The 20,560-nt window shown below is 37.2% G+C and overlaps 1 protein-coding gene across 3 annotated transcripts; it reads right to left on the bottom strand.

Annotated features, from left to right (window-relative positions):
* Positions 1-789: 789 nt before the first annotated feature.
* LOC104090892 (uncharacterized) lies at positions 790-8,387 on the bottom strand. Of its 3 annotated transcripts, XR_685014.4 has the most exons (6): positions 8,193-8,387; positions 7,589-8,083; positions 4,723-4,918; positions 2,791-2,922; positions 1,615-1,804; positions 1,185-1,320 (listed from the first exon to the last, which is right to left on the bottom strand). XR_685014.4 is itself a non-coding variant. In XM_018769013.3 (5 exons), the coding sequence occupies exons 2-5, from the start codon at positions 7,912-7,914 to the stop codon at positions 1,198-1,200; spliced, it is 777 nt and encodes a 258-aa protein (XP_018624529.1). In that variant the 5' UTR covers positions 7,915-8,083; positions 8,166-8,382; the 3' UTR covers positions 790-1,197. The 3 variants fall into 3 exon arrangements, 2 of the variants coding, with proteins under 2 accessions (XP_018624529.1, XP_009594383.1); XM_018769013.3 differs by lacking the exon at positions 1,615-1,804 and having other exon boundaries at positions 790-1,320; positions 8,166-8,382; XM_009596088.4 differs by lacking the exon at positions 1,615-1,804 and having other exon boundaries at positions 790-1,320; positions 8,193-8,382.
* Between the last annotated feature and the right edge of the window lie 12,173 nt (positions 8,388-20,560).

Raw genomic sequence — 20,560 nt, 5'->3', positions numbered from 1 at the left:
TGGCAAACTTCAGTTCAATAAAACTAAATCATGTTTTGGCTGAAGTTTTTGTTTTGTAATTGCTGAAGCATTCTAGGAGCTGAAGTTTTATTTTGTATTTGCTGAACTTCAGCATTCTAGGAGATGAAATTTTTGTTTTATATTTGCTAAACTTCAGCAGTCTTAGAGCTGAAGTTGTGTTTTATCTTTCTTTGAAGTTAGATGGCTTTAAAATGTAACTTAAGTTAAATTGTACTGAAGTTTTAACTGATTTTTTTGATGATGTTCTGAAGTTATTTTTCTTATCTTTTATTTTTCAGTTCTGCAGCCCTTTTTTCCTACAGATGATTCACATGCATGTGCCATTCTTGTGGCAGGTAACTTGGAAGAGAGGACATGTCGTAGTCAGTTGTTGTTGTATGTTTAAGAAGGATGGATCAAGAAAAGACACAAATCACACCTACTTTAACCAGCTTGTGGAGTTTTATTTACTCGTCCTTCAACATAGAATATGGTAGTTGATAAGATTTAATAAAAACTTTACAGATCCAATCAATAATACTTATACAAAGTCTCATGTGTTTGAGAGAGAAAAAAAGAAGAGGAAAATAAGAAGAAGAAAGGAGCGCATAGGTCAGGAGGAAGAAGAGGAGGCGCCTGAAGTTGTCAAAATTAGGGTATAGGTTAAAGAAATTTAAAAATATGAGTATAGGTTAAATGGGGGCGATCAAATAGGGCGCCCCGTGCAATTTTTACAATAACTGTTGAGCTAGGCCCAGTGATTCTTATTCTTTTTTTATCAAGACTAGCTAGGCCCAATTATTAAATTTCATAATAGAAGTAAAGTGTATGTTACAGACTAATAGCATCCCTATACCTTTAACATAAATTAAAGGAACATTTATCCTTCCACAGAAGCTTCTAAAAACATTAGCAGAATACCTTATGAACTGATGTAATGGTTGAGGTAATATGGTACAAAGAAATGGCATAATCAGAACAGTTACATTTCCGGCCCCAACGTATTCCCGTCAGAAGAAACCAAAAGAAGTAAATTTAGTAATATTGAGAAAACTGGGAATACCAGGGAGGCTGAATCAGCACTTTCTCAAGTTTTGAATTAACTCAAGAATTAGAATGCAATAGGACCAACTGGTCCTTGGAAAATTGAACTGGTCCCTCATGTTTTCATTTCATCAACAAACCAAACATCGCTCTTCATGCCCTCTGTTGATATGTATTTTTATGAACCGGAACCCCTGGTCCATATATTACACGGCAACGATCATGGAATGAACCAACTAGTCTAGAGACTACCTCCTTAAAGAACATGTTTGCTACCTGTGAAAGAACAATGCACCCATGGCTTTTAGTTAGTAAGTTAAGATAACACACCTTAACTAATCAACTGAAAAAGAAAAGGAAAAGATAAAACAAGGTTTCTGAAACTCCGAGACAAACTTTAGTACAAATTACAGCAAAAGCAAAATCAACTTCTATAAGTAAAATCAACACTCAGATTTTTCATTGTTGAGGTGCCTCTAGTAAACCAAATACCAAACCCAGCCTAAACAGTTCAACTTTCAGTCACTCAAATAAAAATTCACAGGTACAGTACTTAATAAAATACGTAACTATTTAGGTAGCTGATGTTACCAACTTGGAAGAGAGAATTGGCTTATATCCTGATTTATCAAACCAAACAAACTCTGATAAATAGGTGGAACATCATCCAGATTACTGCAAACAAGTGTCAAATCCTCTTATAAATTCACTCCCAGAAGAAAAGAATGGGAAGAATGCTGGAGCTGAAGGTGGGATCCATCTGCTTCATACCATCAAGACAACAACTGAAATGGCTTAGCGCCTCAAAAGGATGAAAATGGTACCGAGCACCAAAATAGTACCAAGAAGATGGATTATTTCTAGTGGCTTTTATTAGACGTAACCATCAACAGAGGAAAATGAAACACATACTTCCTAGATAAAATATGAAATTAAGAAGCTTTGCACTACAAACTGAAATAATGGTCTAACTGTGGTGCAAGAATGATATCAAGCACCAAGATAGTAACAAACAAATGAACCATCACTAATGCTTTTCTTAGTTAAGATAACATAATCAACATAGAAGGAAATTAATCCCATATGCCCAACATTAATTTATGGACACTGACGCTCACAATTTAAGGCCATTTTCAGCCGCTTATCCCCAGTGCCCCAATAGAAAAACTGAATGCAACTTATTAGAGTACAGCCACAAAAATTGCATCCTTCCCCATATACTTCCCTTTTGTCCTACAATTTGATGTATCAGCTTATATCATGCCAAAAATAACCAAACAATGTGGATTTACATACATAGAAGGTAGGTAGTAAATATTGAGCAACATGCTTCTGCTACTGTAGTGGTAATAGATGAGTCACAAGCCATGAAATATAATTTAGGAGGTCAAAAGATTGAAGCTTTAGTGGATTATTTTCGCGCAGAGACAGGAGTATGAAAAGTGATTTACTTGATGGTATTCAAAATGCATTCCATGTAGTAGAAGGAAATGATATTTTCAACCCCCGAACTCATGTAGTTTGATTCTTTAATGCATCAATCAGATGAAGAATAAATTTGGAATACAGGGACAAGGCAGGTCTATCTCAATACAATAAGCTAATCACCTAGTGTACCTCAGTCAAGCAAACCCCAAAAGTTTTCCACCATGCAGCAATGTAATTAGTATCTTCTGAATATTGTTACTGACATAGTAAAATGGCGAAGACGTCAAATATTGTACTATGTCGAAATGGAATCTTTACCTGTCGATATAATGGAGATTGAAACTTAAAATCCACCAAAAAGTGAAGGTTACAAGATCCTGGAATTGGTCCAGGGTTGAACTCCCAGATGTTAATCAAATGATCAAAAAGGCCAGTATCGGTAGCAGTTGTCTGCAACAATAAAAAAAAGTATATGTATGAAAGAAAGGCGAATTAGATAATCCAGAATGGTCATTAGAGGTAAAACCATCCGGATTACTTGATCTAAAGAACAGATACTCGTTGATAATACCTATATCCTAAAGCTTTAGAATCTAATTGACACATCAAACACATTTAAATTCTTCTTTAAAATATATAATAAAGGATAGTAACCTATCATCCAAGAACCCCAAAAATGGACCAAGTAAAAAAGCATTGTGACCCTCCCACCGCCTTAATTTAAATCCCTATCCTCAACATGCTACTTACAAGACACCTGTTAATGGCATAAGAAGCATGACCCATGAGTTTTTGGTGGATGCATGACCTGGTGTGTTCTCTTCTTTTGGTACTTTCCCCCGATAGATGCTCTGCCACTCGGTGAAAGCGTATGACGCCAAGACACAGATAGGAAATATTCCCATTTTTTGTTCTTTTTTCTTGAAATCTTGTTCAGATGTTAAAATCAATTATATGTAATATCAAGTCAAACTTCATAGTAATACGGAAGCCCGAAAAAACCAAGGCCCCAAATGCCAAGGAAACAACATGCAGAGAAACGGAAATGACGGACGGAAAGGAAGAGAAGCCATACTGCCTCTAACCTACTCAATCTTTCTGCTCTTATCAGTTCTATGTGTGCTTCTTGCATGTTCTTCTACGCTTCTAACTTTCTGTTTTGTCTGATTCTTTCAGTTTTGATGTCTCATTATTTTTTAAATGAAGATGTTTCATTCAAAAAGCATCAAGAAGATGCAAAGTTACAAAAGGACAAAAGTAGCATTGCAGCTGGCTTTACATTGTCACTCTAGAACTAGGGAGCTAACAAAATCCATTGATGTCTCATTTTGTTAGCATACGCTCTCCTTCACATTAGCAATACAAATTGGGATTCTATCGCCATACCTCATATTTTCTAAACAGTTCATCGACAACAACAATAACTACACCTTAATTCAAAACTAGCAGAGTCGCTCATATGAATCATCAGCTTCATTTGTGTTTTTCTTTTGTTCTATTCGGTACCCAATCTTAGTCTTTCAAGGCAAATTAGGGTTCTCTAAATCCACAGGTATACATGCACTAGGTCTCCCTACACTGATCTACAATCTCTAACCAAAATAAAAGCTCCTGTCAAATACCGGGCCTAATCTAAGTTTACAAACAACGACTAAACCTTGATCCAGTTGCTTGAAATCGCACTAGTTAGAATCGCCTATATGGATAATTTCCTAGATCTGAATGGTTTCCAAAAGATTGCAAGTCGTTTTACAAAACTTCCCTATCTCATCTAAAAGCATGGATTGAAAAAATAATGTTCTTTATGAAAATAATGCTTTTTTAAATAGTACTTGTCCCACGAAAAGATGTGCAATTCTGAAGTTGTAGATTTACTAGCGTTTACACTCCCCCCATCAAAGTCCAACTTCTCAAGAATAAATTCAATGCCAGTTTTTTAGTTATGCTTGTCTCCTTCCATTGACACTCGTAGCTTCAATTAGAAGTCATAGCGACAAATGAACCAACTCTTAATTGATATCCTCCACTCAAGTATTAGCATGATTTCAAGAATGGAGATGCCACTGATCTTACTAAGATCCGGGTGATATCAATTCATGAAGATACATAGAATAACTATTGTAAGAAAAACAGTAACTGAAACATTTTAAAAGAAGGAATATCGAACTAGATTGAAAGAAATGCTAGATAAGCTTAACCAAAAGAAATTTAAAAACTAATAACAAAAAAAAATATATGGGTCAATGTTACCTTGATATATTTTGGTTTGTTTAGTTCCACATGAGACACATAACTCTCGACGAGAAATTTGAAGCCAATTTCTAGCTCAGCATCAAAAGATCCATCTGGATGGCGTCTTAAAATCTCCGACCTTTGGCACCAGGGGAGGAAATCCTCGTACAAGTCAACAGCAGCAACTACAGCATATAACTGCTCTGGAGAGTATCTAATAATAGTGAAATAAGTTAGCATTCAAGTCCAGCGACTTCTCTGATAGCAGTAGGGGATTGAAAGGCAGTTTTTGCATTTCAGGAGTTGAAATGACGATTGTTATCTAGAAGGAGTAATCAGCATGGATCTCAAGTAAATGAAAGTCAAACTGAGTTCGCTTCCAAATTTCACAAAAGAAGAACAAAAAATACTGAGCATGCAGAGCCAATCATCAACTCTGCTGAAAATTTTAGTTGCTGAAATGCCAAGGTTTTCTTGTGTTTCATATAGTAAGTAGCAGTGGAAGTGTGGTAGGTATCTTTTCCTCTTGTAGCTCAAGAAAAAATTTGACAGCAACGAGTGACTCTTCAACAGCTATACTTTTTTAACCATTAAAAAGTTTGAAGAGTAAAAACATGTTGAGATCAAGTTCTACACCCATAAAGTGCATCCTCATTAATTCTTAAGCTGGAGGAGTAAATTGCTGACTTCAAGGAATTGGAATTAATATTTTTAATTTGCTCTTCATTATTCTCTAACTAAAGACGTAAGTATGTTATTTTATTATGTTTCCTTTCACTACTTATCCTTCATGTAAATTACAGAAGATGGGGCCTTTCATTGCCACATCTGTTACATGTCATATGTTATTTTCCCTTTTCCCTGTAAATACCGCCGTTTACTTTCATTTCTTGTGACATTGTGTGAATATCAAATTTTTATGCTCCATTACTGCAATTGAGGCTAACAGACTCTTTTTACCAAAGGGTAACCGACTAACAATTGTACTTTCTTGTCTATTCAGGAAACAATTAATCACATGGATCTCTTTTAAATAGCCTCCTCTAAGATGATTGCTCGTACAAAATTAGGTTAGGAGTGGCAAGGCTTGGAGGTGGTCTGAGTTGCTATTGGTACGTGCTGGGCTGATTTAAGACGGCAAAAAACTTGGTTCTGCCCTTGATAAAAACAGAAAACAAAGGAGCAAGAAAACCTTTGGCCTATGTTGACAAGGCATGTTTTCTAGACAATTGTAGCTACAACTTATAAAAATGTAGTCTCCTGAGATCTTTCTTTATTCTTGAGAAGTCAGACGGCACAGAATTGTGGATCACCAAATGAGAACATTAGTGATTGTACCAATAAACCATAAATTTATGTTGGATATAAGAATTATGATAGTGGTTGAACAAACTGTGTCAAAGCTTGAAAGAGTGTTTGTAGCCCTAAATATAGTTGTCTAGACAGTTTGACGGAAAAGCAGAGCATACAACATACCAACATGGGCAGTCCCCCAACAATTTCAATGATATACATAATCATCTAAATGCATCACAAGGATCATACTAGAGCTATACGACATGACTTACCTTTTTTTATAAGGAGCTATACGACATTACTATACACATGTTACTAGACATATCTATAGTGCTAATAAAGCTCAAACACCCCAAAATAACTTCTTGATTTGGTGTCGACACTAATTAAAATTGTCCTTTTCGATGTTCAGTTACAATGTAAAGATCATGCTTGGAACCTGGACTTGCTAATGACAAGAACAAAAATACATGGAATTGTTTTTCTCTCGCTTGGAAGCCGAAGAAAATACGATGTAAAAAAATTTTGAGAAAATGGTGGGATAAACTAAGTTATGTTTTGAAGGGAATACTTTCTTTGGAGAAGGGTGAGACAACAACAACAACAACTATGCCTCAATCCCAAGCAAGTTGGGATCGGCTACATGAATCCTCACTAACCATGCTCAACAATGTAATAAGAAAAAGTTTATCACAAAGTAATACTTCACTCTTTTCTTCCGTTTTCTTTCCCTTTACCCAATTAGTACTCAAAAATTCTAAGAGTTGTATATTTACCTTTTTATTCTTCTTTTCTTTCAATTCATCTTACATAATTGGCACTTAATCCCTTGAGAACTGTACCTTTTACATTTATTCTTCCCTTTCCTTCTTTACTTTCCATTCATCTTTCATGAAAGTTGGTACTTAAAGCTTAGGGGATTGTTCACTTACTATTCTTCTTCACTCTCCGTATTTTTTTCATTCACCTCACCTCACCTAATTGGTACTTAAAGTTTAGAAAGTTGTATCTTTACTTTTCTTCTTTTTTTTCCCTTAACCTCAATTGGTACAAAAACTTAAAGGTTGCATCTTCACTTCTTCCTTCATCCCACTTTTCTTTCCATGCATTGATCTAACCAATTAACAGATGAAATTAGATAATTGTAACTACAGTTTTCCCTTTGTAGTAGTCCAGACTGAACATACAATCCCTTAGGTTTTGCACATGTATATCGATTTATATCTATATGTATCTTACACATATTATTTATTTGCTCACCATCATATTTTTCTCAAAAATGGGAGAGAAGATTAAAAAAGGAGGAAATTAAAAAAATAAGTCACAAAACACAAACTTTACATCAATAATAATAAAAATAGTACAAACTTTACATCTTCTAAAAAACATTTCACTTAGCATTGGATGTATGTTCGTTCGTCACAATAAAAATCATCGTATTAACATAGCATATCTAAACACAACGAATGAATTAAGAACTCAAATTTATCATTCCATTCTACAAATACTAAAATAAATCATGGTCTCGCGTGCCATAATGGAATGTACAGATAATCATAAAAGCTGCAAATTGTAATTAAGGACTTACCCCAAGACACGCCTCTCCTCGTGTACTTTGGATAACATATTCCCCTCTTCCCCATCACCGCAGCCTAAAAATCCTCTGCTTTGAATTAAAGGCCCAATCCTATAAACTTCTCCCAACGACGACGATGAAGGCTTAATGAGCTTGCTACCAGCATCATAACAACCAGGAACAAATGAAGGAACACCAGCAATGCCACTCGAGCATCGAACTTGAACATTATTCCCTAATCCCCAACCACAATTATCAATCCCCGCTCTTTGTTTGAACACGTGGCGATGCGTAACTAAACGCCTAATTGCCTTCGATGTTGAAACAAACGACCGCATTGAAGAAGCAATTATTAGAATTACAAAAATATTTTAAAAATCCTTTTTCCCCTCTTTTTTTGGTGCTTTTGATGGAATTAGAATCGAAGGCAGACACTACCGGATGCCCTCATAGAGAAACAATATTGGAATTGCTGCTGATGATGAATGATTGAATTCTTGACCTAATCTGTGAAAATTAACATATAATTTAGCTGAGCAATAAACAATAGAAGGAAGAAAAAACTTGAAGGTGGAATTGGTGACGGAACCCTAATTGAAGCAGAAGAAGAACGTACCAAACTGCGGATAATTCAGAAATTTAGGAGGAGAAACGAAGAAAGGGGAATGATTCAATGTGAATATACAGATTTCAGGCAGAAAACGAAATGGGAAGGTATTTAGTTAATTTATTTATACTTGTTCGTGACGCGATGGAAGCCTTCCCCTCCACCTGTGATTTTTCGCCTCTAGTTTTTTGGGACTCGTGTCCTCCTTTTAGGGAATTTTTGGATTTCGTAGTTTTGAATTTTCCTTCTTTTTTTTCCATTAAAAAGGGCACTTATTCGTCAATAAGTTAATTTGGATATCCGTTCAAAAGCTTGGTCAATTTGGGTTGCCGTCGAGAAAACAGTAATTTTACCTAACTGTCATAATTTAAAAAAAATATAATAAATTCGTAACATAAAATCCAATATTACAGTTGTGACAGAAAAATATTTATATTTATAGCACACAGTTCCACTAAAATAGGAATATTAATTATTAATCTCTAAACATAAGCAATTTGAATGGAAAGTCAATAATTCTTTGTACAAAAATCATGCATTTTTTTCTCTTTATCTATTAGTTTTTCTTCTTTTTCTTCATCTTCTTAATTTTAATTTCTGCCGAATCCAATATATTTTCTAAATTTGTTCCATTCGTTTTCTTTTTAATTATCTTTCTTAAGTTTTTCTCTTCCTTCTTTCTTCTTTTCTTAACATAAAGATCTTACTTCGATAATAATATACGTTAATATATACAAAACGTATATAAAAATTATATATATTGAATTAACACATATAAAATATACAAAAAATATACATAAAAAATATATCTTCAATTAAGATGACACTTAGATATGTGAAATATACATAAAATATATATATCTTAAATTTAATTAAGATGTCATATAAATATACAATATATATAAAAATACATCCTGAATTAAAATGGCACTTGACATATAAAATATATTTGAAATATACATTAAAAATACATCTTAAAATAAGATGGCACTTCACAATTAAATATACAAAAATTATATACATAAAAATATATTTTGAATTAAAGTGATACTTGATATACAAAGTATAAAAGACGTATAAATCAATATATCTTGAATTTAGGTGGCATTCACATATGCATCAGATTTTAAAAAATGGAGTGAAGAAGATGAATATTGGGCTTAATTTTTGTAATATGCTAATAATGAAGAAAATAAAAGTTCTCTTTATGGAATAAACAATAAATGATGCTATTTTTTTAAATAATAGTTACAAAATGATCAAGTGTGTAAGAAACTCTTTTCTTTTTGTTTGATTTGTAGGATTTCCTCAAAAACAATTACATGCACTTTGTTTATAGGGAAAAAAAACTTTTTTTTGTGCATTTGTACACTAATAAAAACTAGAGCAAACATATACCTAGCCCATTAATTGGGTGAAATCATTTTTCCTCTCGAAATTTGTCTTAAAAATTAATCTCCCCTAACTTTCAATATTAGGCATCTTCCCCCCTTACATCAAACCCGGCCATTAACCGGTAGCTTTAAAATATTTGACCAGTCACTATAGGGGCAAATTGTAATTTTATTTTTTTATTTTATTTAGTCGGGTGCCCTAATTAATTATATACCTTGTTATCTTTAGTATTCTTTTAACTCTTGTTAATTGCTTCCTGAAGAACCAATAGAGCTTTCAAGCACGGTAAGTGTTTTGCTTCTTTTACTCACCACTAATTGTTCCCCGTGTTTATTTGCCTTGTTTCCTCAAATTATCATGATCTTATGTTTTAAAAATCAAGAAAAGCTTTAAATTTTTCAAATAGGATTAAGTAAATGAACCCTAAAGTAGTGACAGTGCCCGATATTTGTGGATGCTTTGGATTATTATGTTACATTATTGTATCAGTAACGTATAATTAAGTTGTCCTTTTTATACTAGACATCGTTGTTTAATTTTCTTAAAAGATCAAACTCAGTTAATCAATTGCTATTATTTCAGGGATGTTTTTTACCTTAACAATACATTGTCTTGGTAATTACTATCAAATCTTTAATGTAGATGACAATCATTATGGATTACTAGATTTATTAGAAGACGCTCACAATGCTGTGTAACGGGAGTTCCGTCTACTTGGTTGGGAAAAACTACTTCCATAGAAGCTATTCATCCGATTAGTGGTGTTACAATAAAAGTGATTGGTGATAATGATTTAACGATATTGTTTAATATGTACAAGGATTTGGGTATGAGAGAGGTTAATGTAAATTTAAACATAATAGATGAAAAATTTGATGAAGTTGAGGGTGAAAATTTTCTATGGACTGATGACGACGGCGAGAAAAATATTGTTGAGAATACAAAAGTTCACTCAGATCATGACTCATATTAGATCCTACCAGATTTGTTCATCCTTTACTCACTACAGGTTTTTATGTGAAGACTTATTCTAAAAAGATCAATCCAGCTCCAGATGAGAGCAAATGGCTAGTTGTAGATCACCCTATTGTGCACCCTCCCGTAGAAAAAGAGAATAAGAGAGGTAGAAAATCAAAGAAAAGGAGAAGATAATTAGACGAATAACCAGCAAAAAAGAGATCGGTTCATTGCACCTGCAAGATATGTCATCAAATTGGGCATAATAGTAGATTGTGTGGGGAAAAAATATCAAGTACAAATGAGGGAGAACTTCATTAGTAAGTTAATTACTTTTTCAATTTTCAAATTCAGAATTCCTAAATTAGAAAATAGTTTCTTTTTCATGTTTTTAAGTTTGGTTTGCAAAATTCTTTCTGTTTTTTCTATTTAGTATGGCAAGGAATTGATGGAAACTTTTCATTCAAATAAGTACTAAGTATTTTCATATTTCTAAATTTGCAGATTTCATTCTGTTCTTGGATATACATATGAAGTGAAACATCTATTTGTTGGGATAATGCATGACTAGCTTAATGACTAAATAGAAGACTTCATCACTTTTGGGGGGATTTTTTCTCCAGCCATTTGAACTTAATTTTTAAGTATATTATTCCCTTAAGTGAGTATGAAAAAAATCATTTGGAACTTAAATCTTGTTATTTGATTGATTGATTGTATAAACCATGTGTCTTCTCTAGTTTGCAAGCTCAATATTAAATATCTTGTTACAATATAGATGTACAATAATGTTTACTTTCAAAATAGATAACAATTGAATTTGTTAGTGGGTTAAAGATTATGCAGATTAACTTGATACAAAGCGATAAATTAGATTGTAATTAAAATAAATAATGATAAATTAACCGTAAACCACATGAATTGAATGATTTCAGCTTAGGTAAGCAAGCCACCCTTGAAATGAATACACTTTTGTTGACACAAAGATACCAAAGAGTAAGAACTCAGAGAATGTATTGCTTATCAGTGTATGTTACCCTCTCCCTAATGAATTGTCAAGTCCCCTTTATATATTAGGGGAGATCTACCTTTTAAGATATTATTTTATTGTTCTATAAAAGGCAAAAGTCCTTGATTTGCTGACCGTTGGTTCCCTTTTTGAGTCGTACCGTAATTTCTGCCGTAATGACTGGTTAATGGCGAGAATTACAAATTCCTGTCGGATGAGTTGGCAAAACTTTCTTCGAGGCCGTTGGAAACATGACTAGTTACGCCTTCGATAAATTCGAGGGCAAATGTGATGGTTTCGATGGCTAACTTTGATAATGCTTTGGGTTCGATCTTAAGTACCATGTTTCAATATTTGGCCGATCGTGTGGGGAGTTAGATCGATCTTTGAGGTCGACTTCACCCGATAACAGATATTTTGACCCTGGCCTAATCAGGGAGTTCGTAAGCTCGATCGAATATCGAGCTTGGTTTTACCTGTATATAGATAGTCCCCTTATTTTTTGAAGAGTAGATGACGAGAAACGATACGAGCCTCAGATTCTCATTTCGATATATCATGACGCAAGTGACAAAAATATGGTATCAAATCCCCTTGTTTTTCGGGGAGTAGATGATGAGAAACGATACGAGCTTCCGATTCTCACTCCGATAAATCATGATGACGAATTCATGACGTAAGTGATAAGAATAGTTGAAACGTCCCATCGGTCCAGTTTTCAAGGTATTAAATGTGTGTCAGTTAACGCTCGGCCGCTACAAGATGCGAACTGCCATTTGAGAAAACTATAAATACCCATTTCATCCATTCATTAGAACTTTTACATTCAAACATTTGCTCTTGTGTTTTAAGAAAGCTTCATCACTCTCATCTTCTGGTTTTCTGAAAACATAAGTTTAAAACTTCTTCCCTTCTGGTTTTCTGAAAGCTTTCATAAGTTATCTGCTAATTACACCTCCTCTCTTATCAGTACCTTCTTTTGTCCGCTATTTAGAAGCAATGGCAAAGACTTTAAAAGCCGTTCCTCAGAAAGAAAACCCCTCTTCCTCGAGACCGTCTGAGAATGTTTTGCCTACTGTCACTGAAGAACCAACACCAGAGCCCCCTCTAAAGATGTTTGTCCCTGTGGGGTGTCCAACCGGAGCCGATTTCAAGGTTGAGAAAACCTCCTCGGTACCGGGTCGGTACGATTCGGTCTCGAGGTACATATGTTCGGTCACCGACAGTGTCCTCGAGAAGGTCAAGGAGGATTGCAACTGGGACGATAATCTTGTAGTGGTCCCTACCCCCGAGGAATAGATCATCACCCACGTGTAGGGTTTTTTAAGTTTTTACACTTACCCTTTTACGCTGGGTCCTTTAGATCCAGTCATCATCGCCTACTATAAGAGGTACGAGGTGACTCTCAATCAGATTCATCCTTCGTTCTGGAGGATAGTAATTCTTTTTCGCTTCTTCGTGAGCAAGGTCGAGGGATGTCCCTTCACCATCGACCACATTATGCGCCTGTATAGCCCCCGGCTCTACCGGGGGGGATTAATCAAGCTTGCACGTCGGGCCACTAAGGCCTCTTTTTCGAGCATCGATGAGGATCGGGATCGAGGCTAGTTGGCTCATTTTGTCTGAGTGAAGACCTCGGATTTGATCCCAGCCGAGCATATGCTATTTCCTGAGAAGTGGAATATGAAGCGTAAGCATAATATTGCTTTTAAGATTTCGTTCGATGTTTTTTTCTTTCCCTCCCCTCTCATCTATATTTTGCGGTGGTACAGTTATTGCTCGGATGTAGTATGCGGTTCCTCGACTCAAGGAATGGGTCGAGGGCATCGTGAAATAAAGACCTTATTCCGAGCGTTCATGGCGCGAGCTCTCGAAGGGCCGATGGGAGGCCCGTTCTCATAGTAAGAGTTTTCTCAAGTGACTTTGATTTCCCTTTCGCGTTATCGATTTCTAACTTGCTTTTACCTCTTTTTTATAGGTTTACCAAAAGATGTTGAGATGAGGCCTCCGTCCGTTGATGATGATATTTTCACCGAGCCCCCTCCCTCGCGACACAATAAAGAGAAGAAAAGGAAAAAGGCTCCGAGTTCTCCGGGGCCTGAGAAGAAGAGGCCAAAGAAAATATTGGCTCGTAAACCCAAGGGCAGCACTAGTGGTCGAGCACTGTCCCCGAACTCACTCTATCGACTGAGGGACGAGTCCGAGGGGGAAGTAGAAGCCTTTGATCTCGTGGCCAGTATGTTTTCGCAGCTCGGAGGGCAAGGAGCCTCCGAACCAGGGCGAGGCGAGGCTGAATTTTATCATGTCGGGGAGGCCGAGGTGGAGGCAGGAGCTGAGGCTTACCAAGATGCGGGCAAAGCCTCGCAGGAAGCACTCGGTCCGATAGAGATTGTCGAGTCGCCCTCATTCATAGAGTTGATTTTTAATGAGGCCCAAGTAGCAAAAGATCGCCCCATCGAGGCACCCACAGATCGAACGACCATTTTCGTAGTTTTTTCGATGGCGTGGATTTGACGGCCACGGAGGATGCCATTGGTTTTGGCAATTTAGAGATACCGAGGAAGATCTCACCCTCTGAAGCAAGTGGGCCTTCCTCGAGCCCTAAATTGGTCGATCGATTTCCTGCCCTGAGTGCATATCCTGATAGAAAACGCACAGTTGTTTTTTCCCTTCCTGAGGATGCTCAGGTTCTTTCCGCCGCCTTAGGGGTGGCCAGCTATCTTTGGTGCCTGGTGACCGAGGACGATCAAGCTAAGATGAATGAGGTGGATATACCCTGCCTTTTTAACGAAGCGCAAAAGGCGCTGAATTGGGTAATCTCATGATTCCCTAAGTGAAATTTTTGATTTACACTTAGATTATTTCGCCGGTGACTTAACGTTTCCTTTTTTGTTCGCAGGCTTTGGTGCTTCATCATGAGGCTTTTTTGAGGTACCGGGATGACCTGAAACAACTCGAAGCTGGAGTTCGAGAGCTTACTGAGAAGAGAGATGCCTTTAAACTTCTTAGTGAGCAACTCGAATGGGAGACTAAGGACCTCTGTGCCGAGCTGGAAGTGGCTCGAAAGGACCATGCCGATTTGGTCGATCAGGTAAAAGTTTTCAAAATAAGTGATAATGAGTTTGATTCGGTGGCTGATGGTCAAAATCCGTAGGTCCAGCAAAAACTCGATCGGATCACTCAGCTCCGAGCTGAAATAGATATAGTCAAGGCTGAGACCGATGAATGGAGAGGCAAAATGGATAGTTTGACCTCGAAAAAAGAGGTTGTTCGGGCACAACTAACTTTAATCTAGCTAAGAGAGCCAAAGGAAAGGGCCGAGGTTCAGACAAAGAAGGTTGAGGAGCTCTAATCTCTGCTGAAATAGTGGCCCAGTACAAGGCCGATGCCGAAGCTGCCTTGACCAATAAAAAAATATAGCCGAGCATATGAAATGGAAATCTCGAAGACAAGCCCTCGAGGAAGTTCACGCTCGGGGTTTTGACTTATCGACCGAGATCAAGGATGCAAAGGTGCTAGAAGCTGAGGCCAGAAAGTTGGCATATCCCGAAAAGGAGTATTCTGAGGACTCAAACGGGTCCGGGGATGGAGAAGACCCCGAGAATCCCGGTGACGAGGCGGGCTCCGGCCAAGATTAGGCGGCTTTTGTTTGATTTTATTTCTTTTCGTAGATAGTACTCTGTGTCGAGGCTGTTCGGCCTTTGTAAACACAACACTTTGTGAACACAGACTCTCTATTTTTTTATATTTCTCGAGTTCTTTCTTTGCTTTTCTTTTTATGTTTTGCAAATATTGAAATGCCTTAACATTAAATAGTAACGTTCGATCGAGTTTTTCCTTCGATTTCATTATCTCTAGGGCATCGTAGGACCTGGTATGTCAGGGAACTCTTCCCGAATACTCATATTTTTTAGAATATGACTCGCCATGAGTGAGTTTTGCTCAGGTTCTCGTAAGCTTTTGTAACCTCGGGTTTTGTTAACCCGAAAATGGACTTAGCCTTTTAATTCGGGCAATGCCAAATAAGCTTTTGTGCCCTCGAATTTTGTTAACCCGGGAATGGCCTTAGCCTTTTAATTCGAGCAATGCCAAATAAGCTTTTGTTCCCTCGGGTTTTGTTAACTCGAGAATGGCCTTAGCCTTTTAATTTAGGCAATGCCTATAGTCCCCGAGTGAGAGTGAATGTTCAAACTCGGATTAAGGTGTCCCTTGGGCTCGATACCTTTAGGGGATCGGGTGTAGGAAATTCCTTGAGAAATACAAGAAACGTTTTTGAGGACAAGATGTTTATGTGCAAACAAGAGTCTTCTTTTTTATTCTTGTGCATAATAGTTGTACATGTATACATGTTTTATGCCATGGCTCGAGCGATTTGAGCGGGTACGGTTTATTTGACCGTTTGGCCCTTATAATAAATTCTATTGATCGAGACCCTTCAATCACGAAGTTTCTTCCCTTGTTAAATTCGATATCCGAGGGTATTGCCCTCAGTGTTTGGGGTTGACCGAAGAGAGGCCTCGAATGTTGTTGTGATCATTGTCACTGGTTCGTAGGCGGCCTTCAATTCTAACTTAGCACGATTTACTTGTTGCCTCATTAAAAACCTTGCCGGAAAACCCATTTTGGGTAAAGCCAGTTCAAGGGAAAAAGAGTGCAACGCGTGCTTTCAAACCTAGGATCTCGTATCATCCTTTGTTGGTTACCTGCAAGTGTTAGTTTAAAATGTAAATAAATGAAAGAACGGGATCGTACCTTAGCAGTAATATCACTTTAAGTGAGTTATATTCCAGTTGTTTGGTAGTTGCTCGACGTTCATTGTTCTGAGCTTGTAGGATCATTTCTCGGTGATCTCGATAATTCGGTACGGTCCTTCCCAGTTCGGCCCAATTTCCCTTTGTTCAGGTTTCAGGTGCTTAGTGTGACCTTTCTTAGTACTATGTCCCCGGTGTTGAAGTGTCGAAGGTTGGCCCTTCGATTGTAATACCTTTCAATCCGCTATTTTTGGGCGGCCAGCTGGAAAAGGGCGATTTCGCGCCTTTCATCTAATAGCTCCAGGCTCATACTCATAGCTTCGTCGTTCGATTCCTTCGTTGCATATCGGAGTCTGATGCTTGGTTCTCCGACCTCGGCTGGTATTAAAGCTTCGGTGCCATAAACCAAAGAAAATGGGGTGGCCCCGGTATTGGACTTCGAGGTTGTACGGTACGCCCATAGGACCTCAGGTAGCATTTCCTTTCATTTTCCTTTGGCGTATGTTAACCTCTTTTTAAGGCTTTGGAGTATGGTTTTGTTGGTAGATTCAGCTTGTCCATTCCCACTAGGGTGATAGGGAGTGGATAAGATCCTTTTGATCTTATGGTCTTCGAAAAACTTGCTTACTTTACTGCCAATAAATTATTTTTCGTTGTCGTACACGATCTCGGCCGGTAATCCGAACCGACATATGATGTGGTCCCAGATAAAATCGATGACTTCTTTTTCTATTACTTTCTCATATGCCTATGCTTTTACCCATTTAGAAAAATAGTAAGTCATAAATAAAATAAATTGAGCCTTACCGGGTGCCCGTGGGAGGGGGGCGACGATGTTCATCCTTCATTTCATGAATGGCCATAGTGACAAGACCGAATGTAGAAGTTCTTCGACTCGATGAATCATCGGAGCATGCCTTTGACATTCATCACATTTTTCTACGAACTCCTTTGCGTCTTTTTCCATGTCGATCCAGTAGTAACCATCTCTGATTATTTTTCGAACCAGTGATTCGGCACACGAATGATTTCCACACATACCTTCGTGGATTTCCCTCAAAACATACTCAATATCCCCCGGCCCTAGACATATCGCAAGTGGTTCATTGAATATTTTTCTGAACAGGGTTCCATCTTCGGCCAGGCTAAATCGGGCTGCCTTTGTACGCAGGGCTCTCGATTCTTTCGGGTCTGAGGGTAGTTTTCCGGTCCTAAGATATTCCACATACTTATTCCTCCAGTACCAAGTTAGGCTCATTGAGTTGATCTCGATGTGGCCTTCTTCCACCACCGATCTCATAAGCTGTACGGCTTCTCCCGAGTTGATCTCGCTGTCTTCGACCAACGATCCCAAGTTAGCGAGGGCATCGGCCTTGCTGTTTTGATCCCGAGGTACATGTTGCAAAGTTCATTCTTTGAACCGATGTAATGTCTCCTGTAACTTGTTCAAGTATCTCTGCATTCGTTCTTCCCTGACCTCGAATGTTCTATTAACTTGGTTTACCACAAGGAGCGAGTCACACTTGGCTTCGATCACCTCTGCCCCAAAGTTTTTGGCTAATCCAAGGCCTGCAATCATGGCCTCGTATTCGGCCTTGTTGTTAGTCAATTTCACAGTCTTAATAGATTGTCTAATTATATTACCTGTTGGCGGCTTTAGTACGATTCCAAGTCCGAACCCTTTTGTGTTTGAGGCGTCGTCCGTAAAGAGGGTCCAGATTCCCGAGGAAGTCCTCGTGTTAATCAATAACTCTCTTTCGACCGCGGGTAGAGGTGGGCTTTCGGTACTTCGGTTCGGTATTTGGTTTATCAATTGTGTATACCAAATACCGTACCAAAATATTTCGGTATGGTTCGGTATTTCTTATTTTGGTTTGGTACGATTTCGGTACGGCTTCGGTACGTTTTCGGTTAATCCATATTCATGTGTCACGTACTGCTAAGTGCAAAGAGACTAAGCATTAAGCAAGCAGAAACAACCACTAACGAGTAAACAATTTGCCATTTTGCCTAACAATCTGCCAAACAAAAGGAAGCAACACTAAATAAATAATCTGCCATTCTGCCTAACAAAAGGCGTGTAAGAAACATTCAAATCTGCCTAACAACATGCAGCAACACATACATGGCAGACGCACACTAATTATCACATTCACGGCAAGTACTTGAAAGGGAAAAGAAGTAAATAAATATCACAGCAAGCTAAATTAGTAACAACCATTAACGAGTAGCAGTAGAATTAAACACAGTGCAACAAAAACAGAGAGGACATAAACCTGCCAAACAGAATTCAAGTTTACACTAATAGTCTCGAATCAACTTAGTCTTAATTCTTAAATACGGATTTCAGGAAGACGCTCAAGACAACTCCTAATATGCTTCCTTAAACAATATGTGCCATCTCTCTTTGGATGAACATTATAGATTCGACCACAATTCTTGCACTCTACTTTGCGAACTTCTCAGTTATCTTTTATCAGCTCAAAGTGTTCCCAAATACGAGAGTGTACTTTAGGAGCACGGGGCATGGTTGCACTTGAACCTAAAAAAAAAAGATAATCATAAGTTAGAATATTATTTTTTTGATGATAATAGAACAAAACTACAAAAGTATATCACCAAATAAATAGAGTATTAAACTTACCACTCAAGTTGTAAGTTGCAACTATGCATCAAACAATGCTAGTAGTGCTTCCATTATTTTCCATATCTAAAGATAATTCGACCAAATATCTCATACAAATAAACAAGTATGATATATTATTTTGAACTAAAATACACACAAAATATTAAAGCTTACCAAGCTCGAGTTCCTCAAGATACTCCCAGTCTTCTTCAACACTAATAGGATTCTTCTCTTCTCTAAGCCAATCTTGAACACAAACAAGAGCTTGCCTACATTTATGAGTCAATTAACTCCTAAATGAATCAAGAATACGACCACCGGTGTTAAACGCACATTCCGACGCCATACTAGAAATTAGAATGTCCAACACATCACGAGCCAACTCTAAAAGAATAGGAAATCTAGGAGCATGTGTTTTCCACCAACTTAAGATATCAAATTCTTCACTAAAAGGCTCTTGTTCTTCACTAATATATTTATCCAACTCCGATTTAGCACCCCCACTTCCATTGTCTTCCTTTTATTTCTTCAAGTGAAGCTTCGTCCTTATTAATGATGCAGTTATAACACTCCCACTAGATGTATTAGATGTGTTATTAGATGAAGTAGAACTAGATGGAGATTGAGGATAAGATCCAGTTGAATAATTTTTTAGATACTCTTCAAACAAAGAATTCATATAAGCATACGCCTCAGCATTTATTTTCTTCCCATTTTCCTCCCCAAAAAGTTCTTCAAGTGCAAGGCTAACATATTCAAATTTGTTACGTGGATCCAAGACGGAAGCAATAAAAATTATTTTATTCATCTTTTCAGGTTCACCCTAATACTTCTTGAACTTTTCTTGCATCCGCTCAGCCATTTTTCTCAAATGCTCATCCTCACTAATTAAACACATTTTCAAATGACAATAAAGTTCAGATACATCATCAAAATGAGAATTACAAGTGACATAATGTGAACCTGAAACTTTTTTGGCGAGCTCGTGAAATCTTGCAAGAAACTCTATCACATTCCTCACATTCACCCAATCATCATATTCAAGAAGACCTGCACTACTACCATCTTCACATAGATGAGAACATAGATAAGCATAAAATCCATGTGCACAACACTGTTTAAACTTTAAGGTCCTTGCAGGTGACGATCTCACATACCTCACAATATTTCTAATATGTGTGACAGAAGCATCAATTTCTTTCAAACCATCTTACACAATTAGATTTAGTATATGAGCCATGCATCTCACATGAAGATGTTTACCACTCATCATATTAGTTTTTCACATATCTAACTTTTTAGACAATTCTTTGACTGTGACATCATTTGAAGAAGCATTGTCCACGGTAATAGTGAACACCTTTTTAATTTTCATTCAAGCAAACAATTACAAATAGCTTTAGCCATCTCTTCACCCTTATGACTAGTGATAGGGCAAAAATTTAGTGTTCTTTTATGTAACTTCTAATCCCTATCAATGAAGTGGGATGTCAAACACATATAATTTATTTTTTGCAATGAAGTCCACGTGTCTGTTGTGAGGAAAATTTTTGGCTGTGCTTCTCTAAAAGACCTTCTTAGATTTTGCTTCAATTCACCGTAAACTTTATAATAATCCCTTGTTATTGTTCTACGAGAA

The sequence above is a fragment of the Nicotiana tomentosiformis genome, chromosome 4 (genome assembly GCF_000390325.3).
Source record: "Nicotiana tomentosiformis chromosome 4, ASM39032v3, whole genome shotgun sequence".
In the NCBI taxonomy this organism is placed as follows: Eukaryota; Viridiplantae; Streptophyta; class Magnoliopsida; order Solanales; family Solanaceae; genus Nicotiana; species Nicotiana tomentosiformis.
This window is presented reverse-complemented; position numbering and strand designations above follow the sequence as displayed.